The following is a 27330-nucleotide window of genomic DNA, read 5'->3' as shown; positions in this document are numbered from 1 at the left end:
TGTCACACACTTTTTGCTTTGTCAGGTTGCTCTGTTATACAATGAGTGCCAGAGAAAGTGCACTCACTGCTCTCAAAACATATTATAATAAATTAATTCTAAATCAAAAAACAGATAAAACCCTGATATTAACGTTTATATAGACCTCTTTGAGGTTTAAACGTTTTGAGTGCTTTGTCATTTACATTCTAAGTGCGAGATCCACCCTCTCAACGGCATTATAAGTGTAGCTGCTGCTAAAACTGTAGCTTCCAATGGGGGGTGTGACTTATAAATTACATTTATCATGTACGGCCTGCTCAGAATTGGGAATGTGTTTTTGTTTGTTTGTTTGTTTGTTGTTTACTGTACTTGCGTTCTGGAGGGAAAGGATTATTAATATTGTTTTTCTTACATGTCCCCAGAGAATAAATAGTTCCATATGTGGCAGCGTGTGAGATACAGAGCTAAACCACTTCAGTTTTTTGGTGGGGTAGGAAGTCTTTGTTTTGTAAGGCGGTGGCAACACAGATAATAACTCATGATTATCTTATTAAAGGAATAAACAATGTCATATTTTACACATGCTCTATATTTGCTGCACAGAAAAATGAGTATAAAACATGTGCAAAGTTACAAAGAACTACAGCAAGTCCCCCATAATTTATTTAAACTAAATAATGAATGATAATTAATCCTCAAGGCAGAGGCACGACAATGGCAATGGTTCTGTGCTGAGAGGAGAGGGGGCTATAGTTACAATTGGAGGATTGCTGAATAACACATTGGTATAAGGGTCACAGCGTGCAATTGTAATGTAGTACTTTTAAGAAATGTATGTGAATCAAGTGAATCAGAAGTCAAGCAGACAAACGTTGAATCTGTTTCTTCATTAGTGTGCTGATTAACAATAGCACGTGAGGGTGTTGGTGATAGGAAGGACTGGCACCCTGTGATAACTAGGCGTAAACGGTGCCAATGATTATGACCAGGAGTGGGTTAGAGATGTGAAAGATGTTAAGGATGGGGAGGGGTAGAAATGATGGGTGCCTTTTCAACAGAATAAAAAAACATGAAAGGAAAGAAAGCAAGAGAAAAAAGTGTTTTAAGTGAAAAAGAAAAAAGAAAGGTTAGGATAGATTATTTTTTTTTCCGCAAAGCAGTTTGATTCGATTCATTCTGCAATTCGTTCTCATGCAGAACTTCACCACAAAAAGCTCAAAATAAAAGGCAAGGCCTATATGAAACAAAATAAGTAGACACATGTTTCGGCTCCTGCTTACATCAGTGTGACATCACGGCAAGGACCCCCTTGTGAGAGAGATGAAGCATAGCAAGGGTTTTTACATTGGCTCATTGAGGACATGGGGGAAAAGATGTGTCGAGATCACAAGATCATTTCATAACAGTTTGAAATGCGATCCCAAGATAATGTGTACAATGACTGAAATGTGAAGATTCTGAGATAACAATCTTATGCTCATGTCAACAAATCTGAATTTAATTTCCCTTAATTAGCCCTTTAGTTAGTATCCTGAAGAGCAAGAGGCTCCATCATTGCCATGCTGTATACAGCTGCTGCAAGGCCTAGCTTATATGATCGAAGAAAACAAATTCTAACAAACCAAATCCTTTCCTTGCTAATGTCACAATAAGAAAGTATTAGCACCATGGTACCAGTAGGGCTACGAATAGAACCACTGCACCAAAATATCAGAACAAAGTCTATATCTTTAATCAAAATTGTCATAAGTTTTTAGAATGGAAAAACAAAGCATCCTGTAAAGTTGTTGCTTGTATGTACAGTGTGCCACACTTCCATTATAAATACATCTGGAGAACTGCTTGTCCGATTGTGATTGAAGAGGAGAATTATTTAATTCTGACAAACTTTATATCTTGTGTGTTACGTGTGTACCTTGTTTTTCTATATACATTTAATTGAACGTGAGGTGCCTTTGCGACTGTAGCAAGCAGTGATTGCATCAGCTGCAGCTGGCCCTCGGGCTTGTGAACAACAGTACTCCCCACCCCCGGGACACCACCTCTGATAACTATGGGACTGTCTCTGTTTTGATATTTTCTTGTGTTGTAATAACGGAGAATTGCCTGAGACAGGAGAGAAGCTACACCACAGTCGACACCCCTTCAGACCAAAGGATTTACACCCTGTCCCCAGGAAAGAACTGCCCAGGACAAACTGGTCCCGGTAGGCTCCAGCAGAACTGGAACCACATGTAATGAACGAAAGGCTTTGTGACCCAGAGACACACCCTACCCTGTAAAACACTGTATAAAACCTACTGTAACCCTTGTGTACGTTAACAGTCTCTTGTAGACTCTTCCCTTGTATACACTGATTAAAATATCTGGAGCTGACAATAAACCTGAATCCTGAGTCTCTTTGGATAGCGGAGAATAAATCCACTACATGATGAAACCTGAAAAAGACTTCCTTGAGTATCACAATCTGAAAGTACTGTATTACATATAGAGGCTGTCTGTATGTATGTCAGATGTACAATACACAGAGTTGATAGAGGCCAGTTACAAAAAACTATGAAAGGGTCATTCGAAGCTAATTACTCTCACAGCTGGTTTCACAGACCCCCAGTAGCACTAATCTGGGAATACCTAATGTTACCTTAGATAAGGCAGTCCAAGACTTGTGCTAATCAGGGTCTGTGAAACCAGTCATTCATTTTTAAGTAATTAGTGTAGCTTCCAATTAGTGTGCTGATATTTCAGATTTTTAAGGTATAGCATCCCAGTCTAAAACAAAGCTTCTTGCTGCAGCTAGGACACAGCGATGACACTCACAGTTAATTTTCCATAGCACTAACACGGAAGCTAAACCCAATATGAGATATGACTCAATTGAATTTTTGCAATTGCGGTTGCCTGCATTTTTAGGGACAGCATCTGTACTTTGCAAGCGCAAACAAACACACATTTAAAAAAGGGGCGTAAAATGTGTGAAAAAAATGTAAATAATTATTTTGTTTTGGTTTTAAAAGTAAAATTACACAAAGCTTTATATAACACGGTATATTAACTGTGCTTAGAGTTTTCCATTGTATTGTGCGGCCGATATATTTTAAAATGTTTTTTTATAAGGTTACATTGATGAGACAACAGTGGAAGCCAACATACATGATAGGTAAGAACTAAACTGGATCCTGTTTGTGAACAGAAATCTAAAAACTCCATGCAAAACAAACTAAATTCAACACCTTTACCACAAAAGGGTAAAGCAACTTGAATTAAACCAGCAGCTAAAAGCCCAACACTACACAAAGATGACATTCAAACACTAAACAGTAACATTTTCCATCAAGTCAAACTAGACAAAAAGGAAAATTTACAAATAAACACAGAATACAAAAATATCATCCTTTAACCTGCTCCTAGATCTACAGAACTAACACAGCCAAGAGCAAAATCAAGATTCAAATACTCCTTGAATAATCCATTTGCCTGCTGAAAATACACCTGATAACTTTAGCCAATTCTTTAAGCACAGCACAGGTCCACAAGACACCGTTGGAAACAAAATGGAGACAGAGGGTAGAATGAGGGTATGAAATGGGTTACCAAGCCACAACGTTGATGCAGAATCATTAGCATTCTTTAAGACCAAATTGGGAACAGGATGGCTACTGGAGATCCGAAAAGCCTCCTCTTGTTTGTACATTTCTCATGTTCTTATGTTCAAATAGAGGGAACACTATTCACCTACAGAGAAAACTACCTTTGGGAAATGCATGCAAAACCTAATCTGCTTTTTGATAAAGCAGACAGCACAGATGATCCAAGTACACAACAATTTAGGAAAGAGACTCATTGTATTTCAACATTTAATATTAAGACCTGAACAGCAGGTCAGTTGTATGTTACCAGGCAAACAGCAGAAAACAGTTAGGAGAGTTTCCAGATACCAACTGCGTACATGGTTGCCTTAGTGATAGGGTGAGTGGCAAAGGAAAAAACGGAATACAGCCAACTGGCATGCCGCTGCCCTGCTATGCACTGTACTTGCTGTTGGCACTATATTGACGGCAACAAAGTTGTAGAAACTCTCAAATACTACAGCCTTGGACCCTGGTGTGGAAGTGGAAGTTAAACAAGGAACACACAGACCAGACCCAGGAAATAATACTCTACTATATAAAACTAGGGAGCATCAGAGAAACAAAGCCACCATTTGTTTTCTTGTTTGGCTGATGATGAAGGCATTATCAAAACTCTCCCTGACTTTATTCTCATGGTCTTTCATTTCCACATATCGGTCGTCTACCTGCTGATGCTGCTGTCTGGCATCAGCAGGTAATGATAACTGCTATAATCTGCAGTTCATAGAAAAATAAAAGTTCTCCAGGTATTAGAATAATAGAAATAATAACCAACAGCATTCCTTGTAAAATTACATTTTTTCTTAAACAATTTAAAAAATACAATAAAGTTCCTGCATATAGCGCCACCTTCTAACTATAGAAGAACAACAGATGCCCAGAGTACTGGAGCCAAGCAGAATCCTTTCCTAAAACTGCAAGCCCCTATCATATTAAACATTTGGAGGAGCACACGTAATGGCTGCACCACAAGATGTGACTCAATGTTGGCCTCACTTGCTAGGAAACAATGCGGTTTCACTACTAATGCTGGGGTGAAACTCTGTTCCCACTCCCAGCATCCAGTGTGTATTGACTGAGCCAATTACACAATCCTCTGCAGTTCTTGCCACTGCCTGTGCCAAGCCCTTTCCAGCTGTATGTTGACCAGGGAGTAGTTAGCCATTCCTTTCAATCTACTTGACCGACTAACAGCTGAGTGCTATAGGACTTATATACAACATACTCAGCTCCTCTGATTAACTTTGCCTCATAGTTTGCCTCATGTATTACTTTCCTATCAGATCCTAACAAAAGTAACAAGGTATTTCTCTTTTGCATTGGTTTCTATGCCATCATTTATATTTAGCAAAGATGCTGTCCTAAGGCTGTTGAAAGGACATGTACCCTGCCGCCACACTGTATTTTCACACCCTGCCCATAGGACTTTAGGTGCAATTGTAATACCTGCTAAACAGGGAGTGCCTCTAGAAGTTTCTGGGAATATAACTGGGATTTTCAAAGTTAAAATAGAGCATTCAATTCAATGTTAAAATACAGCACAAACTTGCAAGACAGGTGTTACACTAATGAGAGCTAATCTGTTTTTATTTAACAATCTCTAAGTTTTTGAAATTGCACAATAATAACCACTGATAAGCCTTTTTTTAAATCTGCGTACAAAACTCTCAGCGCTGCCATGTCATCAATTTATAGAGAAGCACCTGCTTCCTATTGTGTCTAAAAAAGCAGAACTGGCTGCCTGTTTCTCTCTATCTACACAAACAAACCCGTTGTTACATACATATCTACAGTAACTCTTATTATCTACTTCATATATTAAGGATCAACAAGAAACGTTTTATAGAAAAACACATTTCTTTTTATTGTCATTTATTTTGAACGTTATGATTTTTTGTGCACTTGGACACCCAAATAATAGGGTTAAGTTATTCAAAAACTACCAAAAATAAATACCTACAGTGAGACCTGTAGCCTCATGCTTTGACACTATGAAATAAAAACCTACAACAAGACCTGTAGTCTCATACTTTGACTTTGAAAACCCGCTCCAATATCTTACTGGCAGTACAAGCACTGCTTTGTGAAAGGCAAACACACAGACAGAGATGCACATGACTTTTCCATAGCACCAGCCTGGGGGTGACATTGCTGCATATTACATAACAGCAAGATGCCATCTCATGCATAGCAGCTAATAATGAAATGAGTTACCTGTATGACCGGATGCCCTCCTGTGGGAGCTTTCACTGCCCCTCGGCTTCCTTCGGTTTCGTAGTGAGCTCGATGGTGAGGTTTGGGCTGAACCTCAATTTGAAGATGGTACTGGTCCACTTGGCTTGGCACAGGCCACTCAAGGGAAGGAAGAGAGGCAACTGGTATACTGCACAGGAAGGAAACAGAACATCACATTTACCTTTACCTTCTAAGCACACTGTAGTAACTTTGTCAACCAAGCACTTGCTCAGCTTTAGTATACTTCCCTGTTCTTTTTTTGTCTACTAGACCTAGATGCTTGTTTAGTTTTCTATGATCTGATTTGTATGATGATGATGATGTTCTTCATGTCCCTAATATGCATTTGCCTGCCTCTTTGTGTGTTTTGTATGATTCTGTATTGCAGTTTCTACTTTGCTTACTATTCCGGTAAAACTGGCTTCTGAAAAGACTCCTGAAGACTGGGAGCAAATGCGGTGAGGAAACGGGTTGTGCTCTGCACTGAAGCCCATAGATGAAGCATTGTTCACTGAAGCCTGTGCAACACTGATATGCTTCCCCCCTTAAAAGAGGGGAGAGTGGTAACGTTGCTAGTGGCATTAAGAGGCAAGGAACTGATTCTTTCCAGGTCACTGGTGTAGTCAAGGCATTGGGAGTCAGGACCCAAGCTGGAATTTGAAACCTGTGTTTCAGTTTAGCTATCTTTAGCTCAATTGCAGTCAGCCATACCAGGTCATTCAGATGTAATTATAATGTATGGTTGTTGTTAGTCTTACTTTCACTAAGGACTGGGAAGGTTACATTTTTTCAAACAGCAATATTAAAGATGTTTAAGAAAACCAGGCACTGTATTGATATCTTGGTTTTCTGACTGCGAGCTTCAGCTTCCTGTTGAGATAGAAAGACCACATTCTTGAAGTACGTTTTTTTTTTTTTTTTTGTACACAGTAGAGTAGTAGTTTGTTTGCTTGGCAGTCTAATTAGCTAACAGAAACAAACACATGCACACAGAAGCACATCACACACACACACACACACACACACACACACACACAACTGCACATAACACTACACACAAACAAACAAACAAACACATGCACATAACACATAACACCACACACACACACACACATATAACACTACACGCATAAACACACATACACATATCTATACATCAAAGTTACCTTCAGGATAACTTTGTAACCTGAACGTATTACCATGGAGAACCATTTTGCAATCACTGGCTTTACCAGTAATAGTAACACAATGGATTTGGAAAAAGTATTTCAGTGCACTGTCTGGCACTGTACAGACATGGCACCATGGTACTGCAGTGGATTTCTCGTGTCTATTGCTTCATACTATTGCGATACCACTGATATGTCAAAATATAGACATTTTCTGGTTCGGATGTTGTGTTTGTTTATTTCCACGAAAGGTAGTGAGGCTTATAACTTCTGAATACCTTGTTCGATTGATCTGAACATGTGCTTATGGGGTTATGTACATGTACAGATGCAAATTGTTATAACTAAAGATTCATCCAAAGAATACTACAATGCCGATTAATAGATCTACAGGCTTGTTAGGCAAACACTCTCTAATTCTAATTCTTCTTCTTCTTCTTCTTCTTCTTCTTCTTCTTATTACTATTAATCATAATAGTCGTATAAATACACTAGTATTAGTATTATGATTATTAATATACCACTTTAAAATGGATTGTATTCATTGTTTTGTTTGAGCTTTAGCATTGTATTTTCATGTGTGACAGAAAGTGCAACAGATCATGAAAAACATGATTAGAAGTTTTCATTTTTATAGTAGACGCATTTATTTACATATATTCAAATTATTAGAGAACAGTAAGCTGTATGGGAACTGGGGACAGCATTGGGCGCGGTGCAATCAAAAGCACATTGGAAGATAATAACTAAGATATGTGGTACAAAAGCAGACCAAACCTTTCATTACCTTTTTCAATAGTAGACGGATGGGGTCTGTTTGAACGACTTAAATACTGGTGGATCTATATACCATACTAGGTTAAAGAAAGCTCTGTTCGAATGCCTTACGTTCAAGTAGACTTGCACTTCCTTGGTCATTTCACCTGGGGAGTGAAACTGTCCCCTTTCAACGCCTTCTTTCCTGTCATTGACCAGTCAGCTGGTTCCCCTAATGAGTGTCATGCTCGGCAGCCAGCTGCATGCTTTACCCTGGAGGCACAGGTGAAATGACCAAAGAAGTGAAACTGTACCAAACTTTCCCTAACCATTATAGATGTTATTTCGTGAGGCCAGACAGAGCTGAAATACCTGCTTCCGTTCCACTTTCCTTTACTGATACCTGCTGAACAGCCCAGTCTGCTCAATGAGCAGTTCCAAAAACCTGCTCCTGGTCACATCAAATAAGAACAACATGTCCTGGTCTGTGCGTATCACAAAATGACATCGATTATTATTTTTTTTTTAAATGGTGTTTTAAATAAGAAAACATTACCTGTAAAATGGTATCCCAGGCACCAGCTGTTTAGTCCAGTTTGGAGGCACGAGAAAGACTTGCTCCGATCCAGGTTTCCTCTTCACATCCTGCTCGCCAGAGCCCAGGTAGTTCTCCTGCTGTAGCTCCACAGATGTGTACAGCGGATACGACGGGTTGGTTTTGACAATCTTGGTCGGAATGCTGCAGGAAGAGCCGGTGTTGAGGCTATTCATGGCGTCAGCGAGGCTAGATGAGTAGGGAGACTGATGAAGGTTGAAAGCATTGGGGGTGCTATCATCTCTGAACCTCTGGGGAGAAGGGCTTCTGGAACGGTGTTTGGCGACCGGCGTGTTCTGATTGGTATGCTCATCATAGGTCCTTTTCCCCACTGGAGATGTGGACCGGGAGTTGGGGCGTGGGGAAGAGGAGTTTAAACCCAAGCAGCTCTCCTCTGTGACACTTGTCCTGGGAGAAGTGCCGGGGGAGGTCCTGGGGGATGTGAGGGTCTGGATGTGCTGGAACCGTGGGCACAAGTCATCCGCTTGGCCATTGTTAGGAGACACACAGGGCGAGCCCCAGGGAGAATAGGGAGAATAAGTGTCGGAATGCCAGCTAGTGGAGGAGTTGCTGCTAGCTGGACTGAGGCAGGATGGTTCCCGATAGGCGCTTTCGTAGCCAGGCACTGGCAGTGTCGACCGGGGGCTGGTGTTAGCTGGATTCATGGGGTGCCCCAGATTGAGCTCTCTGCCGTACGAGTGAATCAGTTCATGGGAAGGGGTGATCTCAATTCGTGGGCTCACGGCAGAGGGACCTGCTTGTCTGGCGGGATCCAGGTAGTATCTGTCGCCCAAATATCCACTGATGCCATCTGGGGGCTCTGCATAGGTGGACGAGTTGCATGATTTTGGGCCATAATGGGACACCTCCCCATGTGTGTATGGGACTCCAGATGGGTTGAGGACTTTGTGAGCTATATCTAGTTCTTCTGAGAGAGAAAAAAGAACACACTTATTCCACATGGTAAACAAGAAAAAAATGCCTTTGCATAGCTATTTAGAAACCGACTCTATTCTAATTGAAACAAATTGTAACTGTTAGCAGTTTTAACAAACCCATAGCATGTGTTTGGTGACTGAAATAAAAAAAATGACTGATGTGGTTTTCTCTGCATTTAAAACGTCGCCATTTTGTGTCATATTAAGCATTTGTCTTGCTTTTTCTCAACAGACATAAAAAAAAAAAACATACATGTATAATTGTTTAATTTAAAATATAATACAAACCATTTATCAACATTGTGATTTCCATTGAAAAGTTTGATAAAGAGAATATCATTAACCCATTAAGTGCCATTGTCCTCATTTGAGGACAGGCTACTTTGTAATTTTTGGGAGCATTTTTAACTGGCACCTACCTGTTATTTTAATTTGTCACCAGTTTGAATTGACTTTGTATTTGAAGCGGATTCTGAGCGGTGCTTCAGGTATGTTTTTTTTTTTTAATTAGGTGATGTTAAACGTACCACTATGGAGAATAAAGCAAAGCAGAAAATATGGCACGGTTGATGCCATGAATGGCTTTCTCTGGGATGTGTCGTGGCATACGGCAGTTGAAACTGGCACTCTGATTGGCAGAAAGATTCTCAGCCATCTGTAATGATGTACTCACATTTAAAAACACAGAACCTCCCTCAGTTTGGATTGTATTTGACTTACCAAACCCTTGGTCACATCCTGTAACATTATAAAGCCCTGCTACAAATGAGCAAATATAGGGTCAATGTAGATAGATCTATTCTATACACGGGTTCCCAAAGCAAAACAAACACTTTTTAATCAAAATACCCAATAAGATAAACACGCAACCTGCTCTGCCACCTGCTACAAACCTTGTGCAAATAGTGCTGCTTAATGAAGCAGCAATCTATAGCTAAATGAAGTAATGGGTGAATTAGGTCACTACCACGGACACAACAAGCACCACTTCTTTTGACCTACTGGGCTTGGACAAAAACTAGAAACACCTGCATTATGTAGCAGACACTTTTGTGCGCAGCATTCTTTATATGACGGACCCATTTGTTGTTATTTGTTATGATCCCTGTAATATATAAAAGCTGCATCTCCCTGAGGAGGTATGTGAGACCTTGTTGGCAGGTGCATCCGTGTCCAGCACAAAATACATGATACTTCATTTCAGAAATTAGAGACAGCAGTCACTGAGGATAGAGGAAAACTCTGCGTACTGAAAGTGATTGTAGCTAACTGATTGCGCTCTCCCATTAGCTACGCAGGTCTCGGGTGTGCAGTTTTGAAAGACACACACATTATATAACACACGTGTATTTCCATTTTGAAACATGATATCTGGCAGACTAAAGAATGTTTCCAGTTTCCATGCCTTACTCTCAGGAGTTATACTTGCACTTCCTAGGTCATTTGACCTCAGCAAAGTTTCTTCAGTTGCTGGCAAAACAAGCGTTGAAAGAAGCCGTCGATGGGATGGGGACGATTTCAAACTCCAGGTGAAACGACAGTGGAGGTGCAACACTACCTGAAAGCCTGGCTTGCAGGCTGATTTTTAAAAATGTATTCTAGTGTTGTAGCAGATCAGGTTTTAAAATAAAAATACATGTTTACTATTTTTTTATGACAGGGGTTTGTAATTTTCAGTCCATTTACAAAATCGCATCTATCCAGCCATCCCGGGACTCCTTGGTGTTCTGTAGCATGATGCCTGTGCAACCCAAGCCAAGCAAGCAAGAGCTCTTTATTGAAATCAACACTGGAGCTATAGTAACTGGTATTTTTATTGAATGCCTCCCTTTGTCTTCTTGTATATATAACTGTACCTAGCACTGGCCTTCTTGTATATATAACTGTGTCTAGCACTGGTTTCTTTGGGAGCAGTTTAATTTTAAAGGTGTAGTGGCACTAGGTTTAAAAAATAAAAATTAATTTTAAGGTTGGTAGACCACTGAACAAACCAAAAACCTAAAAAGTGACCCCCCCCCCCCCCCCCCCCCAAGATAGAAAATGAATGATGTACTTGTATTACAGCAAGTACTGTAATGTAACTAAAGTAGTCACAAAAAATTTTCAAATTCAGTTATGGCGCCACCATTGTCATGGCGGTTTTGAAAAAAATACCAAGTAACACCGTCTACAAGGTAAATGATAACTGCAGTTTTGTGGTCAGCATTTTATGCATTAAATCATCGCAGAGGTGTCATCGTTTTCGTTTTTTTGTACTTTTTAAAAGGACGGTAGCGTAATATTAATATACGAGGGAAGCAGTGTGGAGTAGGGCTCTGGACTCTTGACTGGCGGGTCGTGGGTTCAGTCCCAGGTGGGGGACATTGCTGCTGTACCCTTGAGCAAGGTACATTACCTAGATTGCTCCAGTAAAAACCCAACTGTATAAATGGGTAATTGTATGTAAAAATAATGTGATATCTTGTAATAATTGTAAGTCGCCCTAGATAAGGCATCTACTAAGAAATAAATAATAATAAGATTTCATTTAAGGGTCCTTACAAAACTATGTAAACAAGCTAGATAATCAACAAAGACTACTTTCTGACTACAAGCTAGATAATGAACAAAGACTACTTTCAAACAACAGAAGGCGACAGGGAAACCGATTTGGGGAAACTTCAGCTTTAATGATAGCGGAAAGGTGCACTGCGCTTCAAATAGTTTACCCTGCCTGGTTGCCGCATGGTATGTAGAAAAAAAAAAAAAAAAGATTTATCTGGAAGAACGTAACACTTTTTATTCCATTGTATTTTTCTTCAGGTCAAAGTATTAAGACTAATTTTATTTTGTTGTATTAGAGCCACAATTAGTTTTTACCAGCTTCCGCGGTATAGTTGTAATTGTTGTTTTCATGTGTCCCATGTTTTGTCTGCGTGTCTTTACAAGCGCTTGGTATGTATATCTTTTACGCTTCTGCTATGCAAATTCTTCCGTATGGGCTATATCTGCACACTCTGGAAGCATATAAAACGACCTCCGACAATGTTCAGTTCAGTAGTGTTTAAATATCTGAAAGACCTGCTCTGTTTCGGATTAAGATGCAATACAATGTACCTTAAGGTTTCAGCCTAATTAAAAAACAGCAAAAGAAATGACTTAAAATTAAACTAGATGTGTATCTTAAACCATAGTGACGTCAATGAAGAAAACACGACTTAGTAAGAAATGTAAACTGACAATTTACCCGCATACTATGTATATAAAACTAAAGCACCGCTCAAAAACAAAAATACTAGAAATCCTAAATATTATTATGTACTACAGTATACCAGGAAACTATAGGGAGTGCTATAGTATTCTATATGGGCCGGCATGTGGTTACTACTACTAGCAAACTGCAACTCATACAGACTAGGTGTATGTGTTATGTAACTTTGTGCACCTGTGGCATACCAACTTTGATAAGACACACACACACAAAAGAAAGCTGCACAAAGAGCATCATGTAAATCCAATAAAGTTAATAATAGTGTGTTACTGTGTAACGCTCACAAACCTTGCGCAGAAGTCTGATAATCATCGCAGAGCGGATATTCAAATAGAATTGAGAAATCTAGCTCCTCATCTTGACAGCTCCCATGGTTCAGATCCTCGCTAATCCCTAAGGTGTCAGGGTCCTTTTCGGTGTAAACGGAGGTCATCTGTTCTGGTGTATAATTATTATTTTTTATGCAGCCAGGTTAATAAAAAAAACAGGATATTCTTTTCAAAATGTATCAAGCAGTGTGTTTCATTCAAAGAAATCCAATCCAGATTGTGTACGGTGGTACATTAGAAGTTGTCTCATCCAAAATAAACGGTTAGAAAATAATAATAATAATAATAATAATAATAATAATAATAATAATAATAATAATAATAAAAGTGTGGTGCTTATAGTCGCCAAATAGGTTTTGTGACATGCACTTTCCAGCCGGTCTCTGCAGTGACAAAAAAGTGTGAAATTGACAAGCAGCACTATGGCAACTTCCTGTTCAAAATAAACCACACGTAAAAGCAGGCGTGCCCTTTTCATAAAGTAAATGGAGTATATACAGGGTATAAAAAGTAGCATGAACACGCCTCCTAATGTCCATATGCAGAAAGTCTTTCGGGATCTTTTTTATGGTTACACGCTAATCCATATAATTCATTAACAAATAAAAGGCAAACGATATTGAGTCAATCATTTCTATTGGACAAACAACATCAAGTTCGTAGAATTCAAATCCTCGTGCAACATGTGTATTTAGTTGGCCAACAGGTGACTGGAAGACAATTAATATAGTCTGCGTACCAACCTTCATCATTTTCAATTATACAGGGTACTGTTACCCCAGGACAGGGCTGGAACATGGACATAACCAGAGACCGAACGGAATTCCTCGGAAATCGCGGAATTTACAGGCTCCCATTGATCCCCATATTCTGCAGCTACATCGTCATTATAATTATCACAAACAGACTGCTAACGTAACCTGAAATATATAACTTAGTTGTCCGGTTCTAATTTAACAGATGTTTTGTCTCCTTCAGAAAGCTGGAGTTAACTGGAGTTAAGGCTTTGAACATGTGGCCCAATAAGACATCTCAAGTGATGTGGTGTTTTTGTTTGACAGTTTCTTAAGACTTTATTGACAAAATGCTGGACATATAAAAAATTGGAAGTACAGTACTTAACCCATATATTTTTGATATGATTATGTTTGCTTGATTCACATTATTCCAAGCCCTTATTAATTCAAATACTAACCACACCTCCGCAGAACACTCCATAGATACATACTTAACATTTCCACGGTTCTTTTCATATTTTCCTACAGATTTGCACTGCCTCTCCTGATAAGCCAAGTGGCTGCATTCCCTGGGTAAAAAGCATCTACGAGAGTCTCTGAAATACTTTGAATTGTTTTTTTTCACAGTAATTTTGCCACCAGGTGTCAGTGATAGATCATGCAAAGCTGGAAGTGTTTCAGGGAGCTGTTCAATCTGTTTAGTCTGTTTGAAGTTAGCTCATGTAGTATATCATGCAATTTAATTGACATATTTCAAGTACATGTGATTCAGAAAGAATTACAATATACTGCGCTGCATTAAAAACAATATCATTTGTTTCATGTATATTTAAATCTACATTTTAATCTAGTTAGTGACTGAAGTTACATTTGAAGTATTAGTACGCTACATATATTATACACTACATAAGTTTGCCACAGTAATTTTTCCCATGGTTATACTATGCATTTACCATAGTTGACCCCGGTTTGCCATGTTTTTTAATATTTACCTATCTGGGCTTTACAATAATTACCTAGGCTTTATTACACTTTGCTATGCTTTTACCATGGTGAAACTTTATAAGGGTAAACAATCTTGACAGCATTTGGCAAGCCTTATTACAGGCTTGTAACCAGGAGGTCCCTGTTTCAAATCCCAGCTCAGCCACTGACACATTGTGTGACCCTGAGCAAGTCACTTAACCTCCTTGTGTTCTGTCGTTTGGGTGTGACGTTGTTGCAAGTGACTCTGTGACTGATGTATAGTTCACACACCCTAGTCTCGTATCTTGTAAAGCGCTTTGTGATGGTGGTCCACTATAAAAGGCGCTATATAAAGATTATTATTATTGTATCGCACATTCTGTCAGGACAAAGCTTGCATTACAGAGTAAAATCAGCAGGCACAAGCATGTATCACAGCATTTTGATCTGCTTGGTTTTGGTGCTCGGTCGTGTCTTTGGGTGCCGCCTCGAAATTTGAATTGATATCTCTCAGCTGGCAGGGAGGCAGTCTGAATGCCACCCCCCCCCCCCCCCCCCGGCAAGGCTGGAAATGAGGTGCAGTTTGGGGAGGAGGAGGTAAACTCAAAGCAGATAGGTTTACATTTACCTGGCTTGAATACGATTGGTAGCTGCCACTGACTGAAGGTTGACATGAATGTGGGCGTCACCTCCTTAGTTAAATGTCTGCTTGGTTTTCGGTGGTGGTTAGAGGATTGTCCTGTCAATCAAATGATCCTGTTCGCAGGTGTGTTCGTTTTTCTGCCTGAAACTTTTCATAGCACGTTAGCTTTTTTGTCCTGTTTTAAAGTAGATTGTAGTTTTTTGGAGGGTAACTAGTGAAGTGAATGTTGTGTAACAAATTCAACTGTACTTCTTCCAGTGTTAGTGGGTTATGTAATGAAAACGAAAAGAGATTTCAAGAACAGAGTTTTGAAATAAAAGTTTGGAAATAAACAGCATAATCTTACAGCTATCAGTGCATGATAGGGTTATAGTTTTTGGACTGAAGTGACACATAGGCATTTTCAAATTAAATGTTTTTAATTTTTGTGGCTATAATTTTACAGTTTTTAGATAAGAGATCATACACTTATGAGGACATTTTAACATTCAAATTAGGCGATCATAAGGTATACTTCATCACAGAGTGACAATATTATTTTCTTAGCGATCTTCAGACCCTCAGTGTTTTAGAAAGGTATAATATTGTATACTTTAGGTGGATATTTGCACTGATACAAGCCCTCAAGTCATGTCAGTCAGACCTCAAAAGGGTAGAATTTTCAGTCTACAAAGGGTTAAATGATCACAAAATTGAAAATTTCAGTATCTGAGTAATTAAGAACCAGTCAGATTAAAAACTAATAACTTTAAAAACGTTTCAGGTGTTAGTACTGTAAAAAAAGATCACTGTGACATTATTACTCTCAGTATAACTGCATCCATGGAGTTAGAGTGTGACATCACAATGGACTTCTAAAGCAGTTCTCAAGATACTGCACAAAGTATGAGCTATTTCTCAATGACTGTGAACCATAAATTGCAACTATAAACTATCTATTCTTACATGGAATCTTATATGGCTACATAATTTATCACAATGAGAAAGATTAAGCAGGGCATAACTCATCACCTGAAATGACGTTAGCAACACACCGTACCAAATTATCCTATGGCTTAAAGACATTGTGTTACTTCCAATTAAATGCATTCATATTGAGATTGCTTTTAAAACTGCCAAAGAAATGTTTACAAACCAGTCCAGAAGCAGCAGAAATGACTGTGCAGCAAGCCTCATACTCATGAGCTGTGTCAATGATATAAAGAACGACCTTTCAAGAGAGGCCTTCTGGTCTTAACTCTATACCTGCAGTATAGGGCAACTCACAAGCTAGTTGATGAATAAGTGTCGAGGAAAACATTCAGAACTTTATAAACTATCATAAATGTGTGTTAGACTGTAAGCAAAAAAAAAATAAAAAAAAAGTTTAAGATGGGAGCGTGTATATATATATATATATATATATATATATATATATATATATATATATATATAGTTACTATAACGTAGAAACATGCTTTATCATTGTTTGTCATGGTTAATAATAATAATAATAATAATAATAATAATAATAATAATAATAATAATATAAAGTCAGTATAAAAGTCTAAAATCTAAATAATAGAAAAGCGGAAGTAATTGAAAAAATAGTACAGCAAAACTTTTAAATATGTCATCAATGAAATAAAGACACAATTGCATCAGTTACCATACCTTGATTCGTGGACCTCATGATGCGGTGATAAGGTACAAATCTCCAAGCGGATTCTCTGTACATTTGAAGAAAACAAAAACCTCAATAACAAAATAAAAATCTTCGAATTAAACCTATAAAAATCATAATTAAATTATATGACTCTTATAAAACTTTTTTTTTTTTTCTCTCAAAGCAGAAACAGACTGAACAGACTAGAACATCAGCTTGCAACGGTATGAGCCCCTTTCCTTGCGCTGCAGATTAGCAGACTAGGACAACTTCCTTCCCTGCTTTGAATGTTTATAGTGGATGAATGCTGTAAAATAACGGGATTCCCTCAGTGTTTCCTCCTGTTTATTCGTTTCACCATGGCAACCCTGGAGCGGCTCCATCTCCCAGACTCAGGGCTTTCCTGCAAGCTCCACTCTCAGGAATTCATGACGTTCCCGAGCCCGAGCCAAGGCATTTCTGCGGCTTCTCTCGGACACAAGAACTTCATTGTAGCGATGTAGTTACTGAAAAAAGGGACTGAAGTTCAAATATATATAAACCATTTAATAAATACTGCTGCGTTTTAATAAACAGACCGTTACTGTTAACTTTTAAACATAATGGGGCTGTAGTTTCTATTTACCTTTGGGATACGACGAGACGACGAGAATCGTCTCCTTTTGAAAATACATCCATTCAATTTATGTAACACTATCCTCGATGGCTTTTTTTATTCGTGTATGTAAAATCTCTATATTAAACGGTTTCTAATGATGCTGCCCTCAGCAACTATTTTAAAAACAAGTCACACTTTTTATTTTCGTCTCAAAAATGTATATACATTATTTTTTGTCCATATGATATATTACATATTTGAGATATTCGACCTTATTCACGATTAAAACATTATTTAAAAAACATGTAGTTTGTTCGTGAATGAAATAGGGCTTTTCAAATGCATGTTACACACAGCCCCGGTCTATTTCAGACCAGTGTCATATATTTAAAATATCAAAGAGATAAAAAATGGTATGCATATAATTTTATACACTGCCATCCAGGAAGTAGCAGCATAGTATGTTGCCCCCATACAATTTTGCACAAAGTTTGTATAAACTAACATTGGTCAGCTACAATGCTTGTGTTGTTTTTACACAGAGCAATGATATAATAAAGTGGGCTATTACTGTGTAAAGTGAAACCGCTGCCATGCGTGACCATGTCAAACACACAATAATACAAGGTTATAGTCCTGAAACATTACAAGCACAAGGTGCATACTTCAATCCCCAGGACACCTCCCCTGCATCCTTACCATTGGAATGTCAGGATATGTCATATTGTACAAGTGAACAAACCAGTAGGTATGCAGTTTTACAGTAGGCCAGAAAAGGAAACAGAATTGCTTTAAACAGCATCCTGCGATTGAAGTTTCATTTTTCTTACAGCTATGCTGCTTCCGGATGCTTGTTACCCATGGGCGGAAATACCTGCAACATTAAAAATAAAACGCTATTGTAAACATGTGCACAAATCCGATTATGTGATTAAAAAGACTCAGAGATTGATGACTAGAGCAAAAAATCAACAGTGGCCCCTAGGACCAAAAGTGGCCCCACTGCAGACCCTACAACTGATAGAAAGATGTGTATTAAAGGAATGGTAACCAAGGTTTCAAAATCTTACCTCTTGTAAGCACGAGCGACAGTATCACCCCCTCCATCTCTTTTCGTTTCATTATTTTATTATACTTGACAGGCAGATATTTGAAATGCAACACTATAACGTTGCTGTTGTTTTTCAAACTCCCTCTAATGGGCAATCTGCAACAAGACAAGCCTACAGATAAGAGTTTATAGTGTTGTATTTGAAATATTTTCTGCATAATAAAATAATGTAATCATATTAATGAAGCTATTAGGAGATATGAAAATGGATGCTAATGCATCGCTTAGCAATTCTTTAATGGACTTTACAATAATATCCAAATGGCTTGCGTGCACACACATTTAAATCCTCCGTTTGTTGTAGTTAGTAGGTGAATAAGCCTATTGTTTGAATCTGTTTAATTCATTGGCTTTTTTATTGCCCTGATAGTAAAAATAAACACATACAAGCTGAACATTTTGAGCAACTACATTTTAAGTACTGAAATATGAAGGATTTAATTGATGATAAATCTACCTCTGTTTAGATCACTTGAACAGACTCCACTCTCTGCTACACAGGACTGGGAAATTCGTATTCTGACCCCACACAATTTTCTCTTGTATTTCCCTGGTACTAATTAGCAATGATGTCCCATGGTGCTAATCTACTCTGATTTGAAGATTGAGAACTGAATCATGTACATTAGGAGTCTTGCAATTGGGTATATTTCACGGAGAGCTCCTGGTTGACATGGTTATACAGAAGAGCCATAAATATGACATCATTTCAGCTGCTTAACTAGTTGTATGTGACCTCATTCCTTGTGATCACCATCAATGAACAAAGGGCATATTCAAGCAGAAATGATTCAATCAACTGTTACATAACCAAACTGCAAACTGAAATGAAGAATGATTTGTTATTCCTTATTTATGGGATGAAAATAAAATAATAAAAAAAATGATATTTTGGCTTTTTTACTGCAAGAAAACATCATCCATAAATCTCAGAATTCCAGTACATCTTCTCCACATAGCTGTCACCCTGTACATCCAACATACAGCAAACACCTTTTTATGGTTAATAGTAGTTCCTGAGTCCTAACTTTCCTTTTGTGATTCATAAGACATTTTTGTGTAGGATGTCTTATTATGACTAATTTAGCACAGTTTGAGAAGCCTGAACTGATCAGAATTAGCAATAAGAGGCAGGCTACACATATCAGCTTATATTAAAACTCTGAGTATATCTGACGACACAAACCTAGACAGACATTGCATGCTCAGTGTATTGAAACAGTGAACACCCCCGAACATCCTGGTCTCCAGAGATGAACCGAGTGAATTCACTTTCTGCACCAGATAATGATAAAAACTGCTGCCCTTTACCTCTATATAAATGCTAATGGAGTTCACATCCAGGTTAGATTTAATAGATCCATTCATTAACATTGCAAACTACAACTGAAGTACTGAGTAAAGAGAGTCATGTTAAAGCAAGTTTAAAAGTGGAATTGAGTTAATAATCTCAATGTATGTACCTGCCATTGCACTATATTAATCCATTTTGGTGCTAAGCACTGTAGTTAAAATATATAGTAGAAAGAGTAGAGTTTTAATCCCTTCCAAATAATTTTAAAATGTATACAATCCATGTATTTATCAAGCTTTACCATACTTACATGTGAATTGTCATGCCTGTTTGTGCTGTACCATGATTTTTATACAGCTTTACTACACTTTACTATACTTTTACCACAGTTTTATAAAGAGAATTAACCACACTGCACCACCTAGTTACCCATTTTGACCAGGTAGGCCTAACCTTACATATCGTCAGTTTTTGTTTTTGCCATTGGAAAACTCTGCGTGTCAAGACACATGTTTGCACCTCGGTTTTATTTGGAGGGCTTTCTTTATTTTCTTCCATAGCTGTAAAGCTAATTGATGAACACGTCTGGGTTGTTGCTGGACGCTTTTTCTAAGGGCACACGTGTGCTTCTGCTTACTTCTCAGTGGCAGTGCTTTGATACTGAAGCACAGCCATATGCTTTGGTTACATTTTCAATTTGCAAGGAGGTAGGGGTATGGAGAGCGCTACGAGCAACTTCCTTTTTTAGACTCCAGACCAATTAGGTTCATTTTCATTCACAGTGAGGCAGCAGTAGTAGACTCCACTTACACACCCTTGAAGAGGCTTCTTCTGCTTGAACCAGAACTAGAAGGCTAGCAAAGAAAATACAGCAGTCACAGTCAAACCCTTTCATTCCCCTTCAAAGGGACTACACTCCGACACTAAGTTGACTATCAGTAGTTCAATAAGCGTTACAACACATATTGTTGATACAATAACAACACATATTGTTGATACAATGTTTCTTTGGGACAGTTTGCTTATATACATACCCTTGTGTTAAACATGAAATCATTTGCATGTCTGATAAAGGTGATTAATATTAAAGAATGTTTTAATAATCTAAAAGAATCCCAACAGTAGCAGATCTAAATACCGTCATTCATTAACTCTATATAATAATCCTGCTGGGTCATTTATCAAGAACAACCACAAATCAGAAAATAGGTTCTGCAAAAAATCAGGCTTTAAATCAGGGGTGGGCAATCCTGGTCCTGGAGGGCTGGTGTCCCTCCTGGCTTTTGTTCCAACTGTGCTCTAAATTACTTAATTGTACTGATTATTACCAATTATTGGTCTAATTAAGTAATTTAGAGCACAGCTGGAACAAAATCCAGGAGGGACACCGGCCCTCCAGGACCAGGATTGCCCACCTGTGCTTTAAATGGTAGGACGGCAGTATTAAGATCCGCCACTGTTTAGATTGCTAAATGAAACTCCATTATGAAGAATTGCTTCCCATTGACTCCCATTATCTTCTGGCCAGGGACATTTCAATCTGGTGACAATAAGACAATAATAAGAGGATGACATTCAGAGCAGCATGTCTTGAAGAAAGAGAAAGTCTGCTGTATATGAAAAGAAAATATCCACTGCCTGGTCACTTTAGAAGCACCTGTTCCTCATATCGGATTGGGCCATTGTTTTGCCCTGATCACAGTCTTGAAAACAGTGCGGTATAGATTTCACAAGGTGCTGGAAGGTGCTAATCCAGTCCTTCATATTTCAGGCAAGAGAGGTATGCAGAATTGAAATCTTGGAAAAATGAGACTCGGTTGAGCTAAGCTGGCACCCACGGAAGTAAGGAGTTGAGCAAAGGAAAGAAGTACAAAGCAAAATGTTAAATGTAATGATGCCTATCTGATTGTGTCAGTACTGTAAAGCATCCTCTAGAATCTCGCTGCACATTCTGTCATGTCTACCTGCTGAGTTTCACTGGTGTTTTTTTTTTTTATTTCCACAGCAGCATTCTAAAGTGGCTACCTGGCTTCATACCCACCTTGTGTACTCGGGTCAGGGAAAACCAGAAGCGAGGAGAACCCTGTTTAATGAAAGTTTGGAGGGTGACGGAAATGAGGATGTTTACAGCATGACGTTATTGTCATGGAGCTCGTTCATGGAAAACAGAGGCTGAAAAGGGGGAAGAGAGAGGAGAATTGCATTTGCTGCTAAACGTTTCCACATCGGGAATGGGTCGGCATTTTAAGATCATATAAAACAATAATAGTGCAACATTTCCACACATATCTGGCACCTAGTAATTATTCTCAAAATAGGTAGCAGGTACACAATCTATAAATATAGACAACTGGTGGAAATTGTTTCAAAAAAGACTTAATCGGCATGGAAACACTGAAAACAAAAACAAGCGCTTTAATGTGATGATTTTGTCTTCTCAATGCGGTGCTCAAATTTGCCCAACAGGCAAACATCACAGACGAAGCAAGACTATAAATAGGACCCACCCACGGTGCAGCAGCCAGGTACTGAGTACAAGGTATGTGAGCGTTTATTTAAAGATTACAATAAGGAAAACGGTTTGCAGTCTGCCCCTGCAAAGCCAAGCTTGCATTATGTGTAATTAAGGCTTAGTAATGCTGCCAGACTAAAAATAGAAGTGAAAGGGTGGATGTGTAGATGTACAAAGTGAATAAACACTTAACAAATCCCTTAGAGGACTGGGTACTGTTTACACCTACACTGGTGAGTTAGATACACTGTTACATGGGAAGTTTAAACCACGAATGGCCAGGTTCTCGGTGCTCATCTCACACTGTTTTAACAAGCCTATTACAGTATGTTCAGACTTTGGCTCCATCGGTTGTGCTTGTATAGATAATCAGTCTAAGGAAATACCAAACATGGTCATTGTGATTTTCTGTGGATTGGTTCACCACACCAAGTTAGTAAAAGTCATAAAATGTCATGATGAAAAAAATGATCATTGCAAAACAAGGGAATCTCTGCTGGGTCAAAAAGACATAGTAGCATGGTTAGTCTAGATCAGGGCTTCTCAGACTCCCCCTGTGTCTGCTGGTTTTCATTCCAGCTGAGCTCTCAATTACTTAACTAGACCCTTCATTGAACTGATAATTTACTTAATTATACCTTTTTACTTGTTTTCAGCTCTTAACAGTTGCAGATTTCAAGTTTGCTACAACATTTTCTAAGTAACTATGCAACGGTTTATTAAGAGCTGAATATAATTAAAAAGGTCTAATTAAGCAAATGATCACTTCAAGGAAGGGTTTAGTTAAGTAATTGAGAGCTCAGTTGGAATGAAAACCAGCAGACACAGGGGGTCCCCAGGACCGGGTTTGAGAAGCCCTGGTGTAGATGTCCTGAGCATTGTGTTGATTCTAGATCTAAAATGAAGTTTCAGCAATCGATCAATGCAGTCCTATCTTCTTTTCAAGGGGTTCCGTCATCCATAAATCTTACATTGATGCTGTCACTTCTGAGAAATGAAAAACACCTGCCATAACACTGTCAACGTATGTGTGGTGGGGGGGAGGGCAGTCAGGGCATCACTGATTTCACTTGATGAGTCAGTAATTGTTCTGGGGGTCAGTTGTGCCTACAGAAGCACCTTCCATATGAGTGTAGTAATGGCTTCTTGCATGAGGTATTAATTGTGTTATTAATTATAAGTTTTGCATTATGTGTACATGTGTGTCTTTTATAGTTAAGTTGTTTTATGTTTAAATTGTGTGTGAATGTGTTGTTTATAGTTGTTTTAATGTGCTTACTCTGTAAGATGCTTTTATATTACGTTTTAATGCAGTATTGTCCAAGCTTAGAATTCTCATATTACACGTGACTGACCCTGAGATGGGGGGAGGGGCATTAAAGAACAGAATGGATGCGCCCTGCTCAAAGTAGCACCTGGCGGACCATAAGGTCAGACAGCACTGCCCCCTTACCCACAGAGGAAATATGTGGTAGGCTCGCCGTGTGTGATGAGAGAACGCCTACCTTGATTATTGGACAGAAATCAGTCAGGTTGAAAGGGAGTCAACAATTGTTTACAAAGGTATAAATATCAAATCTTGTAAAAAAATCTTGTAGACAATCTCTTTCGAATTGACTCCATGGATATCCGTGCTTTCTGATACAAACATATGCACTGAGCTGTACTGAGGCCTTGTCTGAAGTCAATTTGAAACCCGTGTTCAAATGATTGTATTGGAGGTATACCTTTCTTGTATATAAAGTGTTTTTGAATCAAAAATCTTTTGTCAGCTTAATTTTTTCACTACATGAGACTCAACTATCTGTTCACCCTTGATCAGATCAGTTTTCTTATCCATTGTGACCGAAACGGACTGTAACAGGGAGATACAGCTTTTATATATTGCAGAACACTTGTCAAGGGATTCCATTTGTATAACAAATTGCATAACAAGTCATTAGGTATAGGATTATGTGATCAGCAAAATTGCTTTATTAAAAGTTTACTGGGCAGAGTTGTGTTATACAATGCCGTTTCGGATCTTGTCCCCAGCCGGTGAGATGCGATGAGTTTAGAAGCTTTAAAACCACGAATGCAGATGAGCCCGGCTCTTTTGCATTGTGGTTAAGATGCTCTCTTGTGGTGTGCAGGGTCGTTGGTTCACACCCAGCCTCTGTTCTGTTACAGATGCACAATCACAGAATTCTGTGCTTAGTGTATTTGTAAGTTAATATGTCCAGTCAACTGTGTCTCTTGAGGTAAAAGAATGTCTGCAAAGCGAAGCTGCAGGGTTCTGTTACCCAAAGCGCAAAATGAGGGTCAACTATACAATGACATTATTATAAATGATATTTCATAAAAAAAAAAAAAAAAAAAAATGATGTTCTGGAATGTTCTGAAATCTACCATTTTGATTGAATGACAGTGTTTTTTTTACAGTAGATATTAGTAAATACCCACATATAGTTACTGTACCTGTATTTTGAAGTGTATGTATTCATTATGATAACTATTTGATTCAAAGTTTTTCTGTAAGGAATGGTGCAGATCTGAGCCAGTTCGAGCCAGTTTGTGGGGCTGGGTAGGGTTTTGGCTGTGTTTTCTCTCTGTGATACAGTTGGGTTGTTGACTGTAGCTCAGCTCTGACTGCTGGAATTCTGAGGGAGGGTGGGAGCCTGTCCAGTATGCCCTTGTTTATAAAACAGAACCCATAGGCACGGCTTGAGGAAAGCTGCCAACGCAATTTTTAAAATGGCAGAGATTTACAACCGTTCACACAACCTAATTAGATTCTCAGTGTCTCGTAGTCATTTTAAATGTTATACTAAATAAAATAGACTATTTGGTGCCTGTTTACTACATTCCCCCCGCTGTTCACAATCCAGTTTTGAAGCTGGAGAGACACAATCGATGTTCTCAAAACTGAACATCTGCTACAAGCTCTGTTATTCCTTATAAAAGTTTCCCATAGTGTAATAAAGCACAGTGAAAGCATGGTAAAGCATAGATAAGCACTGTAAAGCCCAGAGTGGTATGGTAAAGCATATTAAAAACACAGTAAATGCATAGTATAACCATAGGAAAACTACATATTTACAGTCAGAAAATGACAAGGAAAAGGAGATCATTTTCAGAGGTGGCTTATAACATAAATAAATACACAATGATAGCTCCCTTTAAAGCCACCTCATTAAAAAGACCACTTTTTTCAGTCCAGATTTGCTCCTATTGACGGTAATATAAAGCCACCTTCAATATTAAGGCCACTATTAGCAATCCCAAGTACATCAGACTATTGTCAAAGGTGGCAATAGACAAGTTAACTTCCATATCCTTTGTGTGAGCGATTCCCAACATACAGACTGCAGTAACCCAGCTGATAGTCAGGTAGAACATTATAGAAGTATTTCACCATGACCTCGCTTCGAAAATTCTCACTTTTACTTTTCTGAAGCTATATATATTGTAATGAACCACCCACAAATAGTAACATGCCCACTTGTATTTCTATAGTTCCAAGGTCCCTTGAAAGCACTGCATGAGAACCGAAGCAGATATTTCAGCTAATGCTTTCATCAGGGTTATAAGCATCAGTATGACATGTATGCGCGTTTTCTCAAAGCATTTACTCCAGTCTTTAATGAACTTCTGTTTTTTGAAGAGGTCTGATCATTTTACACAACTAGAACCAAACCACTAAATAACATAATCCAAGTTCCCTTAAGCACTCCCAATGTGTTTTGTTTCTCATTTTATAACATTCAGATGCATTTTGCCTCCTTTGAAAATACGGTCCGTATTGTCTTCTAGTTTATGTCGGAGGCGCCGTTTGATCATTTCAAGCAGAGCTCTTTTTATGGTTTGCATTATTCTTCATATACGTCCCCCTTTGAGATAATTCCATATTTTTGACAATGTCGGTTACATCATTTGGTGGGAAGCCAGAAATGTGCATCTGTTTTACAATCAGAAAAGCCTGTCATTATACCATCATTGAAATACGTGGTCACAATTCCTAAGCCTTCTCATAGACTAGGCACACATGCTGATGCCACTACTGTGTACCGAGCAATATCAATTTAATACCAGGCTTCAAACTTCCAGTACTTTGACTTGCAAGGAAATGCAATTATTTAGCGCTGTGTAGTATTAGCCTTTACCTTTCCAAATGTCCTTCAATGTCGATCCAGTTGCGTTACAACGTCAATGCAATGGTTCAGCACTAAGGAGCTACCACAGGCAGCTGCAATGCTATCAGATATTGGTAGAAAGTTCACAATATGATATGCATCATTGATGTTATGGTCCTGTGTGTTACTTTATATACAATGATCATTAATGATCTATTTAGTAACAAATACACCCTCTCTTAAACTGGGAAAAATGGGATTTAAAAACCAGACTATCCTAAAACAATCCATGTGAGTTTGGGGGGCATGGTTTCTTTCCTGGATTCAAGAAAAATAAAACAAGACAGCACAACTTTCTTTAAAAGCAGCAAAACGAAAGGCTAAACTAAAGCAGAATGTGGGAAACAAAAAAGACTTCTACAATGGAAATTCAGTTTGATATGGCAGAAAAAGGAAATGAGCCATGAAATTCTGTTTATAACTTTATTTTTTTTTGCTTACTGTTTTTAAACCTTTGATTATTGGCCACAAATAATATGCAGGTAGGTATATAAAGGATATAAATGCCAAATATTGAGGTGTTCTAATACATTTCCACACTAGTGTATATTCCTGGGAAATTTGACATATAGGGCCTTGCCTAGAGCTACGTTATAGAGGTATATTTGAGACTTGAATATCTAACAAATAACAAATCTAAAACTAAATATTTCAGGGGAAACAATACTTTTTACATGTAATGTGAGGAAATTGATCTTTTTGTGTGTGTGTCCTAACTTTCACTAAATGAATTAGGAAAAAGAACGAACCAGTGCTGTAGTGCCATCTA

At 38.4% G+C, this 27330-nt stretch overlaps 1 protein-coding gene across 3 annotated transcripts in view; it reads right to left on the bottom strand.

Moving 5' to 3' along the window:
• The window catches only part of LOC117963955 (nuclear factor of activated T-cells, cytoplasmic 2), a 61854-nt gene extending 44761 nt beyond the window's left edge, over positions 1–17093 (bottom strand). The window contains exons 1-3 of one of the 3 annotated variants that reach the window (XM_058991166.1): positions 16883–17093; positions 8328–9294; positions 5826–5994 (exon numbers count right to left, since the gene is read on the bottom strand). In XM_058991166.1, coding sequence (XP_058847149.1) covers positions 5826–5994; positions 8328–9294; positions 16883–16946 — 1200 coding nt within the window. In that variant the 5' untranslated portion in view covers positions 16947–17093. Of the gene's footprint in view, positions 1–5825; positions 5995–8327; positions 9295–12842; positions 13358–16882 lie in introns of those variants that run through there. The other 2 variants (XM_058991165.1, XM_058991164.1) reach the window with 2 other exon arrangements.
• Between the last annotated feature and the right edge of the window lie 10237 nt (positions 17094–27330).

This window comes from Acipenser ruthenus, chromosome 18, assembly GCF_902713425.1.
Source record: "Acipenser ruthenus chromosome 18, fAciRut3.2 maternal haplotype, whole genome shotgun sequence".
Classification (NCBI taxonomy): Eukaryota; Metazoa; Chordata; class Actinopteri; order Acipenseriformes; family Acipenseridae; genus Acipenser; species Acipenser ruthenus.
This window is presented reverse-complemented; position numbering and strand designations above follow the sequence as displayed.